At 49.1% G+C, this 17,535-nt stretch overlaps 1 protein-coding gene across 3 annotated transcripts in view; it reads left to right on the forward strand.

Moving 5' to 3' along the window:
- LOC138570179 (thyroid hormone receptor beta) overlaps positions 1-17,535 on the forward strand; it is a 1,132,895-nt gene that overhangs the window by 659,219 nt on the left and 456,141 nt on the right. For 2 of the 3 annotated variants that reach the window (XM_069648855.1, XM_069648856.1), the window contains exon 4: positions 3,602-3,729. The exons of the other annotated variant lie outside the window; for it this stretch is intronic. In XM_069648855.1, coding sequence (XP_069504956.1) covers positions 3,678-3,729 — 52 coding nt within the window. In that variant the 5' untranslated portion in view covers positions 3,602-3,677. The remainder of the gene's footprint in view (positions 1-3,601; positions 3,730-17,535) is intronic. 3 annotated transcript variants of the gene reach the window in all.

Raw genomic sequence — 17,535 nt, forward strand, 5'->3', positions numbered from 1 at the left:
TGCCCAAGTTCTGAATTGACTGATAGACATGAAGCTCTATCAATTCACGCCCCAACTCACAATCAGTACAACATTTCTCGGTTTACTATATACTGTGACCTCTCATTCAAAACGCACATCGCCAAGAAGACCCAAGCAGAATGTTGCCAGCTTGCACGCCTCTGCATAGGCAAGCTTTTCATCCCTGCCCTGAGTTTCAGAACAGTTGTCAGTGTCATGATTATCTACCACCTGGAGGCTGGCACTGCCCTATGCACAGGTGTCCCAGTTGTCACTTTGGCCCTTCTGAAGCCATCCAGGACTCTTCAGCATGCGTCATCTTAGGACAGGGAAAACTTGACCACATCACCCCCATGCTCAAGTAGCTGCACTGGCTACCCCTTCAAGCATGCATAATTTTCAAGTTTGCCTGTATCACGTACAACCAAAACACTATTCTACTTGGCCAAGAAGCTCAACATCTCCATAGGTCAGTGCACCACCAGAAGCCACAACCTTGACGGGCTGGAAACAAAGAACTGCAAGAGGGGAAAACACAGAAAACCTGCCTTTTCCTGCTAGGTTATGGTACAAGTTAACATCTCAGATAAGACTGGCTCCCTCCATCCTACACTTCAGAAAGGACCTTGAGACCCTTCTCTTTAAAGAAAATCTTAGCAATCGCTGCACATAAGCCTATTCTGCCCCTTTGGAGTTATACCTCTGCCCTCACCAACCATCCCAGCTCCTCTGCTACACCTGCACCCTACTTGTAACCCCTGGGTGTTCCCCCTATATCCAGTGCTCTGGTGCTTCACAGCTAAGTTCTCGCTTTATGTATCCTGTACATAAAAATATATGCTGTAATGTATGCCATATACTACAACAATGTTATAGGGCTTCAAGCACCAAGCTTAGAAATACTGCATAAATAAGCGGGAAATGGCCGGAGAAGTGTGAAAGGAGTGCCTATTAGAAGGGCTTACATCGCAGGCAGGTTATTTTTTTTTTCCCTGTACTTATCATTGGAATGCATTTGATCCTCACTTTGAGAAATGGTCCTGTTCTCCTTGCCTCCAAATTCGATCACATACAAAATACTGACTATTTCATCTTGTCGACTGAGGACCCTCTTTTTTTGTGGAAGTATGGGTGGTCTGGAGGAGGGCCGATAAAGCACCCAGTGTTTTGGGTTCTTCTAATATGCTTCAAGCACTGACACATGGACAGTGGTGCCTAAGACTTATCCCTTCAAATGTACGCAAACTCGACTGATCATAGATGTTTGTTTGCGCAGCTTTTCCATTATTGTAGAAACCCCAGTGCCAAAATGTTTGATGGAAAACTAAGGTTATAAAATTGACGGAATTGCCAGTGCCTAATGGTGAACGTGGTATAATGGGAGCAGAGAACCCACCCAGTGATCCCCAGAGAGGAGGCACTGTGCAAGGTAATTCATTTGGGGATGGTCCATGTTGCTCCTACTTCAAGGGGATAAAACTGGATTTCAATCCTCTCTTGCCTCATGTGCCTTCCGATCTAAGGGCTGCAGGGATGGGGACAGCAACATGGTGCTGTTTCATATGAAACGCAGGCTTCCTGCTGAGCTTCAGATTGCCTGTCTAGCCTGGTGACCTAGTCTAGGAGATCCAGAGCAGCTTAAAGATTTCGCATCCACAGGATGGCTGCAGAAACCAGGCTGTGCAATGAATAAATTCATGCCACGTATGACCTCTTCATAACCACGATACAGGTGTGTATGAGGTTCACAGACGGCAGAAGGTAGAAGGACGTTGCAGGTCTCCTCCGACATCCACCGTGACGTTCAGGTAAGTTTAGAGGGGATTTTGTGCTCCAGGACCTTGTTTTCCTAATGGTGTATTCTTGGCAGGATCCCGTTGTACCATGGACTGCCATCCTTCCATGATTTACACAGCCAGAGTTGGTGGATGTCTTGCCTGTCCAATAGCTTTGTTCGGCTATGTGCCCATCGCAAAAAGCCTGTTGTCTCTCTGGCTGAATACTTTTAAAGTAGCTTTCTGCAAAGTCTATCTTATCCAGAATTGAAACTACGTGTTTTGTTTCAGGAAATAGTCTGTCTCATAGACCTGCAAGAGTGTGGATTGCCGTGGGCAATGGGGGCACAGGGCAATGATGCATGTTTCAGTGCTACGTCCACAGTGGATGGGTATGAGGTTTCTTTTCTGAAATTGACCAGGAGAAGCTCTCTCGTGTCCTGAGCCCTTTGATGTCATTTTGGTAATGAAGTAATCCACAGAAGTGGAGGCTCTCAGATTATGTTTGATCAGTGCCTGGAATTTGAAAGAGAGTGTCCAAGCTCCTAAAGCTGCCGTTGATTGAAAAGAAGGTGAGTAAATACCCATAGAAACCGCAGATCTCATTCAATCAAGGGGGTTCTCGGTGCCAAATCATAGCTTACACCTGTGGTGACAGCTTTGCAGATGTTCATTAGTTATGCAGGGCCACCAAATCTGGCATGTTCGTTCTAAACATGCTGTTACTTTAACATTGTAGTGGTGTGCGTAAGGAATTGCTTAAAAACCATGAACAGTGCACTTGGTACACATTACAATTGTACATGTGTGTTGCCTGAAGACGATTCTAGTTGACTTAGTTACACTTTTAATGGGATGAGGAAATTATTGCTAGAACTATGCCTTCTTGTCCTGTTTATTTTTCTTCTCGTGAATTTTCCATTATTAAAAGAATTGAAATCGCTAAGCATTGTTGTCAACAGCACAATAAGCCCTCAGGTCCCAATTCATAAGTATCTGTAGCGTTTCTCCATCAGCAGAGGTCACTTTAAGTCTGGAGTGATTGAAGGGGATGGATGCACCCTTCCTCCACTTGGGTGCTGTGACCACACCCACACTCGGGCCTTAAACCGACACGTTTTTCACTTTTCCCCCTCAATTTAGAGGTGGATATGTGGAAGCAAAATGCACTGCATCAGGTGCATTTCTATTTTGGGCCGTACAGTGCGTGCAAGGGTCTAAAAAGAGCTTTAGCTGCATTTCGCATTCCCTTGCGCCTGGTTTCTCTCTGGGGGATACCCGGCGTAGTGGAGAGCACACATGGAGGTGCATCCCCGGTCCACTTGTAAATATGGAAAGCACACCACCAACAGCCCACTTCCCACACTCTGGCTGCACAGGTCCACAGCAGTGGATCTCTGCTAGCACAGACAAGTTGACTGGTAGATTCTCTTTTGTGCACCTGTTCCCCCTGCGCAGTGTGAATGTAGTCCCCTCTGCATGTCCTCAAAACATGCACACAGGTGGAATTGCTGTTCAGAATTTGGTCCCACCGTATAAATTGATGTGGGCACACTCTTACTGCTATACTGGGCAAATGGGTGTGCAATGTTCACTTGCTCATTGGCCCATTACACGAGGGTGCAGCAATTTACATGCATTATTCACCATTAATGCACATTGCTTTCGTAGCCACACGCATGAATTCCAGTTTTATTAGCAGGACAGCTGTTGACTTCCTAATCCCACCATATTCATGTTAATGCAAATTGTGTGCTCCTTGACTGTGCTGTCTGATGCAGACAGGTATTTTTTTGTTTGATATGTATGTGTTTAATTTTCCATAGTGTAGTGGTTTGCGAACAAGAGGACTGGCCTCTTTTTACCCGCAGCCATTTCCCAGGCTCCAACAGAAAAGAACAGATGCTCGGTGCCACTCTTCCAGACCAGCTACTAATGAATATGTTCGATCCAGGTGAGACCCCGCTTATGCATAACGCACACACATGCGATTAGTGGATTGACAAATAGCCGCCCAGTGGTGTGGCTCTCTGAACTAAAGTAACACGCAGCACTACTAAACCAAGTTATCCACACAGGCCTTGATCTCAAAGGCTACGGTCTTACAGGACTGTATTACGAGTTGCTGGCGTTTGGAGCTGGAGCCTTAAGGATAGACTTTATTCCTAGTGGATTAGAGTGGATGGTGACCCCTTCTGGACACCTGTAACTAGATGTAGAATTCATTTAAAATACAAGCCCCAGTCAGAATTTCATTGGGAGAAGTAACAAAATGCAACACTAAGAAAAATGTGTACCAAAAATAGAAAAGAAAAACCTGCATAGAAGAGGTTTCAAATCTATATCGGATCAGGAGTATACCTCAGTAGCAGTGTGTATGTCTTGGAAGCAAGATAAGGCAGAGCAACACTGGTTCGAATCCCGGTTCTGGCTTAGAGACTGGTCTCAGGCATTAAGCTCGTTATAAAAGATTAATTAATATCCAGGCACTTAAAGAAAGCTTAAAACGTCTTCAGCACTTCTGATAATTCTAAAAATGTTCTTATGTGACCTGTAATCAAGCAGGTGAAGGCCAGAGCAGTTGCGGTCAATGGCAGCAGGAGGAATCGCAGAACTCTACATGGGTTTACAACCTATTCCCATGGTTCATGCCTGAAAAAGATGGACACTTTAATTGGGCTGAGAGCTGCAGAAAGAGGTAGAGCACCTTAGACACTTTACATCTAGAAAGTGGGTGTCTCTGGCTCTTGATGCACTAGCAAAACAGGTACTCAGTAAAGCACTCTTCCTTTTTAACAAAATGTCTGTTAACACTTCCCAAGGTGGCCAACACCTCACCTCCTTCTAAGTACTTTGCTGCATCGTGAGTGCTAAGAAGGGGATAACATAAAATAAATGGTAAACTCGAATCACAACACAAGAAATATGAAAGGAACTTCCAAGCTAGATGAAGCCGGATCCCTCCTTCCTACACCTCAGGAAAAAGAATAGCGTACTCTACCATTAATAGGCCACTGTACTGAACGTTAACCACTCGCCACCAACACTCCCAATGTACCCCTCCCCTAAATGAGATTACCCTTCCCCCAACGTTACCTCCCTGTCTATGTACCCGCTACTGTCTCGTGTACAGAGTTGGTTGCTTGCAGCTTTGTTTGTGCTATAGAAATCCCTGTAAATATTTACATGCAAAATGTATGCCACTTTCATTGTTTGACAGTATTGCGACATGACCCACAGGGCACTATGCTAAATCCTTGAACATTCCATGTTACATGGTACATTCAGGTGGTGCTGAGTTGAAGTTGCTTAGACACTCCCACGTCACTCATGATTGTTGCCAGACTCCATGCCTCACGTTCCTGATTTCCTGCTGTTTCCATTGAATTCCTCGTATGATCCTACATTTTTTCTTCCCTTGGCTTTTTGCTTCTCATTGGACACACATCCTTCGTCTGGCCCTTTGTTGACCTCTGTTTCCAGAATGGGCTCTATGGCTACACTTACAGCTGGGGGAGTCAGGGAATTAGTGGAGAGGGCTGAACCTGGGGGTCTAGCCTGTGTAACGAATCCGGGGAGTTTGCTCCTTCTACCCAAGGGAGAGCAGCCCTCTTTGACACTAGGGATGTGAGCCCACTAGGCTTAACACCCCCTAGGGGTTAGTGCAAGAGGGATACCACAGGGGGCGACTCCCTGTTGGTGAACAGGTAATCCATAGAAGGGGTATTTTATTCATACTCCCTCTAGTGGAAAGTCCCTTGTGTTTACAATATTGGGATTGAGCCCTGCGGTTGTGCCTATGATCCTTAGGAAATGGCTGGCATGGTTTCTGACCCCTGTATCCGACAATCCTTTAGAGAAACGCAGAGGGAATAACCAATCAGGTTTCAGCTTGAACTTTAAAAACGACTGAAGAGCAACACCAGAGGGAGAGAAGTGGAAAGAGGAAGTCCAGTGGAGCAAGCTCAAGCGGGTATGTCCTCCTGTAGGGTGAAATCAAGCAGCAGACCAACGCAGAAGACGCCTGGTGAAGGGGAAACCGAAGAACCTGCAAAGTGCTGCTGGCTCCAGCCCGGTCTGACGCCAGTCGGGCTTGACCGAGTGAATTGAGCAGCAATGTCCAAACCAGAGGAGAGGAACCAATGCCAACAGCATGCTGCACCATCGAACCTGTGAGGAGGGCCAAAGAGTAGCGTGACATGAGGGACCAAGGTGGGAGAACAGGAAGAGACAGGCCCGTGGCCAGACTACAGCCAAAGAGCCCTCTTCCTTGAGGGAATGTCGTTGCAACATAGTAGGTATGTGGCAGTTCCTGGGAGCAAGGCAGAAAGACCCGGCAAATGACCCCAAGAAGCAGTGAGAGATACCATACCCCATGGCAGAGAGAATAATCGGAGAACCGTGTTAAGGCCAAATGGCCCCAAGAAATTTCATACCCCGCTGCAGGTGAGCAACCAGAAAACTGTCGGCAAGGAGGAAGCCAAACTGCCCTAAGAAGGGACAAAGGCCACACAAATCCAGGAACGATTGAAAAGCACCGTACTCCGGGGTAAAGGACTCATCATTTTGTTGGTAAAATCATAGACTGTTGTATTAGACAACACGAGAGACTGTCGCGACCACAGCCCCTGGCCGGACTACCTAACCAGATGGGCTGCATCTAGTACCCCCATCAAGGCCTCGGGGGCCTTAACATTTGCTCCCAGACTCACTTGGAGTCAGTCCTGGGGCCTTTGGCGCCAGGCTCATATGATAAGGCAGTAATCTGGGCCCATAGGGAATTGCGCGACAACATGGAAGCTTCCACATGGCTCAGTTCCTGAACTGAACCATGCGGTCTAGCGTTTTGGGTGTGGCAGGCCCAGGGATACCTGCAGGCTATATAAGCCACGCCCAGACTGCAGCACACGCTTCGCGTTGCCCTGCCTGTGGCAGCGTGACTTTCACCACGGTCAGCTAGCATCTTTATCCACACGCTGGCCCTGATGACCTGCGAGAACAAAAGGAGACGACATTAGAGTTTGCTTACCTCCTGGGAGCAGCCTCAGAATTCCGCTCGAGGATCCTGAACAGGCAACATCTCTGCGGATCTCGTCCATCAGAAAGCCGCTACTCTAGAAAGGAAATGACAGAGAAAAGCAACTTAGTAAGCGTTTACTTGGACATTCTGAAAACATATCTTACCTGCATTGAGTGGAAGGCCCGGGCCCGAATCCAGAGTACCAGCAAGCGGTCCACTCTTTTCTACTTACCGCTCTACATCAGCTCGGCACACGCATCCCGGACAGCATTGCTACCTGCAGAAAGGCAAAAAGGTTAGCACAAAGAAGCACATAGCGCCGCGCTTCGTGCCAACTTACCATCTTGTGCACAAACCTGCGCGACATCATGAGAACAGCATCCACACCTACAATATAAGGAAGAGCGAGGAGGGAACAATTACAAAACAAGAACAGCATTCACACCTACCATTTAAGGAAAGGAGAGAAGGGACAATTGCAAAAAAAAACAAACGCATTCACAAGACAGACTTACCTGAAGAAATGGAGTCGCAGCTGCCCTGGACCCGTAGTATTGCCCCAGTGAAGTAACTAGGCAGCGACAACTAAACCAACGTACCCCTGCTCGGAGAGGCAGGACGGAGAGCGCACCAAATCAAGAAGCAAGTTGAGAAAAGCGCCAAGGGGGTTCTAGGGCCTGAAAGGGAGGCGGGTCCTGGGCCACCAGAGACAATTAAGCTAAGTTTTACTCCTGTATTGCAGACCTGGTCTTCAGCCACACGAGGGTCAAAGGGGAAAGGTCCAAGAGTGCAGTAGTCCAGACTGGGTGACGCCCCCGTGGATACCAGGTGAGCGTTACAGAGACACAAGACATTCTTACCAAAACATTGAACTATACAGTGAGAGACAAGACCTTAAAAAGTATTGATTTCCTTATTTAATTTAATAAAAATTGCAGGGAAAACAATGCATTTTTGGCACCAAAATGTTTACAAAACATTTGTTTTAACATTGATTTACAGCTGAGGACCAGTGACCTTAACAGTGGGTGAGAAGATGTGGTTACACAAGACCAGACGATGTAGGGGCGGTTGAAACATGAGCCAGGGACAAGAATAGTATAGCATGACGTGGGGAAGTGCTAATTTTAAGAATGAAGGCGTGAGAAAGTGCTGTGGGTTTGTCATAGAGAGGTAGCGGGGAGAGAAGAACATGAAGATGTGGTGGCATAGAATGCTATGCAAGTGGTTGTTCAGAAAGTAGGAGAGCTAGGAGTTTAGATTTAAATATAACGGGAATGGGAGTAGTGTGAAGAGAAAGAGGGTTGAAACAAGAGGGAGTATAGGGCTTATGAGAAGTGTCACAGGTGAGCCGAGGATGATCGTAGAGAGTGAGCGGGAAGAGTAGGACGTGAGATGGGGCGATAGTTGTTTTTGGGCAAGTCCTTGTATAGTTTTGAAGATGATGAGAATTAGTTTATGCTTTGCCCTCTGTCTCATAGATAACAGCCTAACTGATGACAGCTGGGGAGGTAGGGTTGTAGCAGGGTAGGTTGAAGTGTGTACGGACAGCAAAGTTGAGGCTTTTGTCAAGAGGTGAAAAAGCAAGGTTGGGAAGGACATAAAGTAGAGTGGCACAGCATTCCGATCTGGAGAATACTAAAGAGGAGATTAGGTGCTTAGCAGTGTTGAAGGAAAGATTATATCTTATTTTTCTGATGTTTTAAGTTTGGCAGCAGTGGCAGATTTGGCAATGAGGAGCAACAAGTTGTGAGATGGGTCAAAGACATCACCAAGATTGCAAACCGAAGCAGAGTAGAGAAGGTTGTCTGGACAGAAGAATAGAAGAGGGGGAGAGGAAGAGATAGCATGTTTGGATGGGAATTGGAGAACTACATTCTTAGTGGAGTGGAGCATGAGAGGGTGAGATGCCATCCAGTGTTGGATGGCGGAGAGACAGAAATGTTTTACTGTAGTTCATCCGATAAAGAGAGAAATTAGAAGATCTGAGTGTTATCTGTGAAAAGTGGATAGGAGAAGCCATAGGAGAAGATTACGGTGCAGAGCCATAGAGATTGAAGAGAAGTTGATCCAGAATTAAGCCTTGGGGAACACCAACTGCAAGCGGGTGAGTGGGGAGGTAAGACTGTTCCCAGGCAACCTGGAAGTGTCTGGGGGCGAGATATGAAGCAAACCCAGCAAAGGGCCATGTCCCTGATGCCTATAAGAGATAGTGTTGAGAGAAGGTCAGAATGGTTGACGGCATTGAAGGCAGCAGAGAAGTGGAGAAGAATAAGAATAGATGAATGGTTAGCACGTCGAGCGGAAGAGAAGTAGTTGTTGACATTGATGAAAATTGACTCAGTAGATTGCAGGCGTTGGGAGCCAGATTGAAGAAAATCCCAGAGGTTGTGTGTGTATGTCAAGGAACTCAGTTGAAATCTACACGCTCTAGGATTTTAGAATAGTGAGGTAGAAGAGACAGGACAACAGTTTACTGGACAGTCAGAATCCAGGCAAGGTTTCTTATGGGTTGGTATGACAGTAGCCGATTTATAGGATGATGGAAAAGTGGCACTATCAAGAGAGAAGTTGAAGAGGGGAGTGAGATATGGAGCAACACCAGAAGCTAGGGGTTTCACTATGTTTGGGGATGGAGGGTTGATTGGAGCACATGAAGGGTAAGCCCTGAGGAGGTCATGAATCACATCCTGGTTAGTGGGGGCAAAGGAAGACCTTTTCATGTAGAGGTGGTGGAAATAAGTAAGCAGGTTGGGGGATATAATTATACTTTGATCGGATTGGGTCCTCCGACGTATTCCATATCTATGACAGTAATCACCACAGCTGTGCTGCTTCGGAAAATCTTCGGCGTCTGCGTCCTGTGTCGATATGCCGCCCTCGAAGACCTCCTCCGACGGCAGCAGTCACTGGATGTTATAAGTAGGACGCACGACGCCCGTAGCCTCAGTTCCCGCGACCGTGGTCGCTTCGGAGATCTTGGTGCGCCTCAACTCTTTGGAGTGCCTGTTCTTTCTCGGTTCTTCGAACCTGTTTCGTATTGTGAAGTCTTTCTTCATGAAGATGTCTACCTCGTCTTCCACACCGCGTCCGGGCTTTAAGAAGTGCGAGGACTGTGGGTCCAAGATGTCGGTTACGGACTCGCACGACACCTGCCTCTGGTGCCTCGGGGAGGCCCATGACACAGATGACTGTGTCGACTGCCAGTCGCTCACGTCAAAAACCTTGCGGGAGCGTAAGAAGTTATCGGTAGGTAAGGTGCCTAAGCCACGGAAGTCGAGGTCTGCGGGGCTTTCGACGGACGATTCGAGAGGCGACTCTCCACTTCGTCATCAGAAGTCCTGTGGGTCTCGGTCCCGGAGTCGGTCCCGTCACTCCTCTGCCTCTTCGAGGCACTCCCGGAAACACCGACATCGGTCGCCTTCCCTGTCCACTTCCGAGGACTCCGCCCGTCGGCGGGTCGCTTACCCCCACCAAGCACGCGACGCCGGAGGAATGGGCTTCCTTCGGGAAGAAAATGTTGGGTATTCTCAAATCGCAGGGCACTGGTCTGTCCGCGCCTCCGAGTGGGGTAAGTCGTGATCGGTCGAGAGACACCGCTCGTACGCCTTCGGGCTCGGGTGGTCGTCGCGATTCGCGGGAAAGTTCCCGCTCGGACAAGGGGAATCATTCTTGGCATGCCCGTTCCAGGTCCCGGTCCTCGACGCGCTCGATACCGTGTGAACCTGTGGTGTCTTCAAGGAAGACGCCGACGCCGGTGGTGCCGAAGTCGTCGACGGACTCTTTCAAAGCCCCGCCTTCGAAGAAGTCGTCGACGCCATCGGCGCCCAGGCTGTCGAGGGACACGCTCGGTGCCCCAGCCTCGAGGACTGTGTCAGTGCCATCAATGCTGTCGGCGCCGCGTTCAGCGTCGACGCCGATTCACTTGACGCCTTTCGAGGCATGGCTTTGTTCCGCATTCTTTCCGCCAGCTTGAGTTTATTTCGGAGGTGGATGAGGGCTCTGATGATGGCATGGTTCCGGACGAAATTTTCTCGGGCCATAGCCAGATTGAAGACTTGCGGCAATCCCTGCATGATGCTAGTGGGCTGGACACCTCCGGAGGTGGAGTTTTGTAGGCCTGAGCCTGGCACTCATGCCGACTCCTCGTACCGGCGCCTTATGTCCAGGGTCACTGAGTACTTGGGTTGGTCTGCTCCCCCAGGGGATTTTCTTCAGGATGACCTTATGGATATCCTCGACCAAGGTCCACCAACTGACCCGGTACTGCCGTTCCATATGGCTCTACAGAGGAGGGTGGCGGCAGCTTGGACTGCTCCGGAGAGTCTCCCGGCAGTGGGCAAGACTTTGCCGAGAAAATACCGCCCAGCCAGTAGCAACCCCTGCTACTTGACCAAGCACCCCACTCCGGAGAGTTTGGTGGTGCAGGTGGCTACGGCCCCGACAAAGCAGGCGTCGTATCCTACCATCCCTCCTGATAGGGACGACAAGCGTTTTGACGGCTGTTGGGTGAAGAAAGTGTTTTCTTCAAGGTGTATGGCGCTTGAGGCGGCCAACTCAGTATGTGCCTTGTCACGTTTCACGCACTCTCTGTGGAACTGTTTCCTTAGCGGCTGAACATATTCCCGAAGGGGATGAACGGGATGGTTTCCTTGCCATGGTTCAGGATGGTAAGGACACCATGTGTGAGGCCGTTCAGTCATGTTTGGACATGGCAGATTGCGTCAGCCGGTCCATGGCGGCGAGCACCGGGATACGCAGGTTTGCGTGGTTGCGGAAGTCGGGGTTTTCTCCTGATGTGCAGGCCCGACTCCTCAACATGCCCTTTGACAGTGAACATCTTTTTGGCAGCAAGGCTGACGAGAGCCTTGAGAGGTTACAGACCACCAAAGCTGCAGCAAAGTGGTTGGGCGCTGCAGTTCGCCAACCTCTGCCTTTTCGTCCTAGTGGACAGCAATGGAGGGGAGGTGCCTTTTGGTTTTTACTTATCCTTAGGTAAAGCGAGAGGAGCTGCCAGTCAAAGGGGCCCCCATAGGAGTGCCAGAGGTGGAAAACAAGGTACTCGAGGTGCCAAGGCCCCTTGGGCTGTTGCCTCTTTTCCCTCAGGCAACGCCGTAGCCGCTTTAGCTCCGTCATGAGGCCATGTCTCATGGTTTGCCGGTTGGGGGAAGGCTGGCGCAGCATCTTGCAGAGTGGCGCGCCTTTACTTCAGATGTGTGGGTTCTGGAGATCATAACCCACGGCTACTGTCTTCCTTTCCGGCAGAGGCCTCAATACAATCCACCGGGGAATCTCTCTTTGAAGAGTCCGGATCCGCTCCTTGCGCAGGAAATTCAAACCCTGCTGGAGAAAGGCGCATTAGAACTGGTGCCTGTAGCGGAGAGGAACAAGGGAAGGTATTCCCTTTATTTTTTGATTTCCAAGAAAGACGGGGGATTGAGACCCATCATGGACTTGCGTGGTTTGAACAAACTCCTCAGGAAGGACAAGTTCAAGATGGTTACTCTCTCTCTCAAGTCCTCCAGGCCCTTCAACTTCAGGACTGGTTGGTGTCACTCGACCTCAAGGATGCTTATTTTCATGTGCCGATACATCCAAAGCACAAGTACCTGAGGTTCGCAGTTGGCGACTCACACTTTCAGTTTCGGATCCTGCCATTCGGATTGACCTCCGCCCCGAGGGTCTTCACCAAGCTCATGGTAGTGGTGGCAGCGCACCTCAGGAAAGGGGGGATTCGCGTCTACCCCTACCTGGACGATTGGTTGATCAGGGCGTGCTCTCCCGAGCAAGTCCTGGATCATCTGTCAGTCACCTGCCACTCCCTCCACAAGCTGGGCTTCTCCCTCAACTTAAATAAGTCCCATTTGACACCAACTCAAAGGCTCCAGTAAATCGGAGCAGTGCTCGACACGTCCCTGGGGCAGTGTTTTCCTCCCCAGGTGAGGGCTCATCACATTTAGCAGATGGTGCACAAGTTTCAGCTTGCCCAGAGTCTCCCAGCGTTCGAGTTTTTGAGATTGCTCGGCCTCATGGCATCCTGCATTCTTCTGGTGCCAGAGGCCAGGTTGCAGATGAGATCTTCGCAATGGACACTCAAGCTCCAGTGGTCTCAGTCCTCCGGCAGGATGTCGGACCATGTTCAGGTGCCGTCCTCGGTCGCCCAGGACCTTCTGTGGTGGGCCGTCGAAGACAATCTGATGAATGGGGCTCTGTTTTGGCTACCCTGGCCGGAGGTGACGATCGTGACGGACGCATGCCTCACGGGATGGGGAGCACATGCCAACGAGTTGACAGTCAGTGGTCGTTGGTCTCCGTCGGAGTCCAGACTCCATATCAATCTGTTGGAGCTGAGGGCCGTCAGGCTAGCCCTGAAGGCTTTTCTGCTGACTGTGCGAGGGAAGGATGTCCTGATCCTGACGGACAATACGGTGGCCATGCACTACCTCAACAAAGACGGGGGGGAGGCAGGGTCACTTCCTCTGTGCAGGGAGGCGATGCAGCTCTGGTTCTGGGCAATCCAGCAGGAAGTTTTGATCTCGGCAGTTCATCTGGCCAGAGACGACAACGAGACGGCGGACGCTCTGAGCAGGCTGAGCGTGATCTCTCACGAGTGGGAGTTGGCTCAGGAGATTCTCTTGGAGATCTTTGCGATGTGGGGGACCCCTCAAGTGGATCTCTTCGCCTCCAATGTCAACCGGAAGTGTGAGAGGTTCTGCTTGCGGGAATTGCCTCCAAATGGAGCCTTAGGAGACGCGTTTGTGGTGAAGTGGTCATTCCCACTGCTGTACGCGTTTCCTCCAGTCCCCGTCATCCTGCAAGTACTGCGGAGGTTACGGAGGTTCGGTCCCCGGATGATCCTCATTGCTCCGGTGTGGGCCCGGAGGACGTGTTACCCGGACCTTCTCGACTTATCCATCTGCCCTCCACATCGTCTTCCCTACTGAGACGATCTGCTCTCACGGGAGGGGGGTCAGGTTCTCCATCCAGAGGTCAGATCCCTCAACCTTCACGCTTGGTTTCTGAAAGGTTGAGGTATATGGATGAGACCTCCCTGAAGACGTGATGGAGGAGTTGCTCTCGGCCAGACGGCCAGCAACAAAGTCCTTGTACCGTTGCCGTTGGCGTAACTTCTGCGACAGGTGCAGGGTTAAGAATGTGGATCCTTTTGCATGTGACATTCCCATGGTTCTGTCTTTTTTGCTTTCTTTGGCCCACAGGGGCCTGCAAGTGGGTACCGTTAAAGGTTACCTGGCGGCGCTGTTTATATTTAAGCGCTCGTCTGAAGAGTGTTCCTATTTTAAAATTCCTTTAATTTCTCAGTTTCTGAAAGGGCTCACTAATGTGTTCCCTCCATCACATTTCCTGGTGCCCGGTTGGGATTTGAACCTTGTTTTTGATGGGTGCTCCGTTTGAGCCTTTGCATTCATGCCCTTAGAGACTGCTAACTCTTAAAACTGTGTTTTTGGTTGCGGTCACTTGCGCTCGCAGAGTGAGTGAGTTACAGGCACGTTCAGTTAAGCCACCCTTCACTGTGTTTCATAAGGACAGGGTTGTCCTTAGAGTTCGTCCTTCCTTTCCTCCGAAGGTGGTGTCGGAATTTCATTTAAGCCAGAAGGTTGTTCTTCCGGCGTTTTATCCTCCTCCACATCCTGGTAAGGAAGAGGAGAGGCTCCATAGGCTTGATCCTAGGAGAGCGTTAAGCTTTTGTATTTCACGCATGTCCCTTGTCAGAGTGGACGATCAACTCTTCATTGGTTACGCTGGACAGCGTTTGGGACAAGCTGTGACGAAACAGACTTTGTCTCGCTGGATTATTTTGGCTATCTGAGTGTTACCGCTTGGCGGGTGAGGACCCACCGGTCGGCTTACGGGCCCATTCTACCAGGGGTATGGCTGCCTCTACTGCCCTACAGAGGGGGCTTCCTATTCGTAACATCTGTGATGCAGCCACCTGGGCTGCGGTACATACTTTTGTACGTCACTACTTCCTCGATTCCATCCGTGGGCATGATCTGGCCTTTTGCACGGCTGTCCTTTACTCTGCAATTTGATTGGGCATTCTAAATTTCTGTTTTCTAAATTCCTTTCCCACCTCCTTGCATTGGTACTGCTTTGGGAGTCTGTCATAGATATGGAATACGTCGGAGGACCAATCCCCTCGAAGTACAAATTACTCTCTTACCTGGTATCGTTCTTTCGATGGTATGGTCTGACGACTTGTTTCCGCAAGGATTTATGTGTCAGACTGGCAGACGACTGGTTCCACACGTTCTGGGGGGAAAAAACTACAACTGAGGCTACGGGCGTTGTGCGTCCTACTTATAACAACCAGTGACGTCGGCCGTCGGAGGAGGTCCTCGAGGGCGGCGTATCGACGTCATTGACGCAGGACGCAGACACTAAAGATTTTTCAAAGCAGCACAGCTGTGGTGATTACTGTCATAGATGGTGATGGGTCAAAATATCGAAAAAATAATCTCGAATGACAAAAAGGTCAAAAAAAAAATCTCGGAAAAAGAAGTCGAATTTCTCTTTTTTAATTATATATTTATTTTGGGGTCCGAGATAAAAAAAAATGGTAAAAAAAAAAATTAAAAAGGGGGGTTGGGGTACCCCCCCATTTCGAATAAAAAACGTCATAAAAAAAAATTCAACTTTTTTTTCTGCCTTTTTTTCGAGATTTTTTTTTTTTTTGAGATTTCTATTTTCGGTATTATGACCATAAACCGTCTTAGATATGGAATACGTCGTCGGACCATCCCATCGAAAGAACTTTACCAGGTAAGAGAGTAACTTGTTAATTTTTTAACAAAGTAGAGAACTAGATCGGTAGCAGAGTAGAGGTGACGGAGGAGTGTTTAGGAGGTGAGAGAATTGAGTTGAGAGATTTTTGGGGGTGACATGGTTGAGAGAATTGAGACAAAATGAGAGGGAGATAGAAGTCTCGTTTGACAGAGTCAAGAGCAGAGGACTATTTTTGGAGAGCAGTTGAGTACAGTTGGAGCTCTAAGGAGTGTCTAGATCTTTGCCAAGTATAAAGGTTTTGAAACACTTGTGTATAGGCGCATTATAAATGCCCTATCATATAATTGTTTCAGGGTGCAGATGGTAGGTGTAATTACAAGGCAGTTGAGAGGATGGTTTGGGAGAGAAGTGAGAGGAGATGGGGCGTTAAGAGCAGCATTATAGTTTTTGTGAAGGCTTTCAGTTGGTGAAACAGTGAATTTTGTGTTGCAGGGGAGAGAGTAGTGTAGGTCAGAGAGGTACATGGGCATTTTGGAGGAGAGAAACTTGCACTTGGTAATGGAAGTGGTAGATGGAGAGAGAGCAGTAGGAGTGGAGATTGAGGCAAAGACGATGGGATGATCAGAGGGAGAGTGAGCAGTGGAGAGATGCGAGGAAGAGATTTGAAAGGTCGTCAAGGGAGTTACTCTTTTCTGTACACTCTTTGCCCACCCATTCAAATAGTGAGTGGTTAAGGAGAAGATAGCTAAAGTCAGTTAGGAGTGAAGAGAGAGGGGAGGTTAAAGTCGCCAGCGACAAAGAGGTGATGATAGGGAGGAACAGAGTCAATCAGTTGGTAGAGGGGGACAATACATTGAACAGAGGGACTAGGTGGACGATGGAGAGACATGATGTGAATGCTCTAAAGGACAGTGATTGTGGAGTGTATTCCAAAGAGGGAGAAATAGTGGTAGATGGCTGGGTAGGATAGATAGGATGTTTCGCAGACGCATAGAGTCCTACACCACCACTACCAGTTGGGTGGGAGGCTGAGTCGGTAGGTGAAGGTGTAGGCAGGGTCGCGGAGAGCAGCAAGGGTTGCAGAGTCTGTGAGAGAAATCCAGGTTTCTGTAAGAGTAAGAAGGTCAAGAGAGGGAGAATGGCAAAGAAGGAAGACTGAGGTAAAGTAAGTCTTGTTACAGACCGATTGTCATTCCAAAGAGCAACATAATGAGAGTAAGATGTAGAAGCAGACTAATCTTACGTCTGCGAAGTAGAGGCGCTGGGAGTAGGTGTGAGAAGAGGAAGTGTGAATACATTTAGGGTTGGAGGTTTTCTGAATAGAGACAGTAGGTGTGCGAGAAGAGGGGTGGCATCGAAGAAAAGTGATGATAGCTATAGCAAGAGAGTTTAAACGGTTTTGAGGAGAGTGAACGAAGAAGAATAGAAAGGAAGAGCTAGTAAGAGCAGTGGATGGTGAGGGCAGGGCTGAGCAAAGACATAATTTGTACTCGCGAGCAAGTGCAGGACAAAGAAAAGCCAGTAGCTCAAAGGCAAAGAGGCCGGGGGAAAGGCTGGACGTTGGTCTTTAGCTGTTTCCACTTTGCTGGGTCACCTGGGCTGAGGCGCACCAAGGCAAGGAGTCAAGTTGTGGAAGTGGTGAGGCGCATCCAGTGGCGGGAAGGGGAAGCGTGACCTCCATCCTGTGGCTACAGTGCAAGGCAGGACTGGAGATGCAGTCCTGGTGTGGGCACCTGCTTGTTGCTTGATGGTGGTGCAGGTGGCTGTGGGTAGCCGCCTGAATATGCTGAGATTCGCAGCAGGAGGCAGTGGGGGAGCCAGACAACCTCTGCAGCCACCCTCAGGCAGAGGGAATGAGTGCATCTGGTGCTGTTTTGATGTGCTCAGTTACTCATCCCAGAAAACCCCATTTGGAGGTAGAATGACCCTTCAAAGATGCCAGTTTTGGGGTCAGGGGTCATGTAAGCAGTCTTAAATCAACCCTGGATGCTTCTT

The sequence above is a fragment of the Ambystoma mexicanum genome, chromosome 2q (genome assembly GCF_040938575.1).
Source record: "Ambystoma mexicanum isolate Mex_15411 chromosome 2q, UKY_AmexF1_1, whole genome shotgun sequence".
Classification (NCBI taxonomy): Eukaryota; Metazoa; Chordata; class Amphibia; order Caudata; family Ambystomatidae; genus Ambystoma; species Ambystoma mexicanum.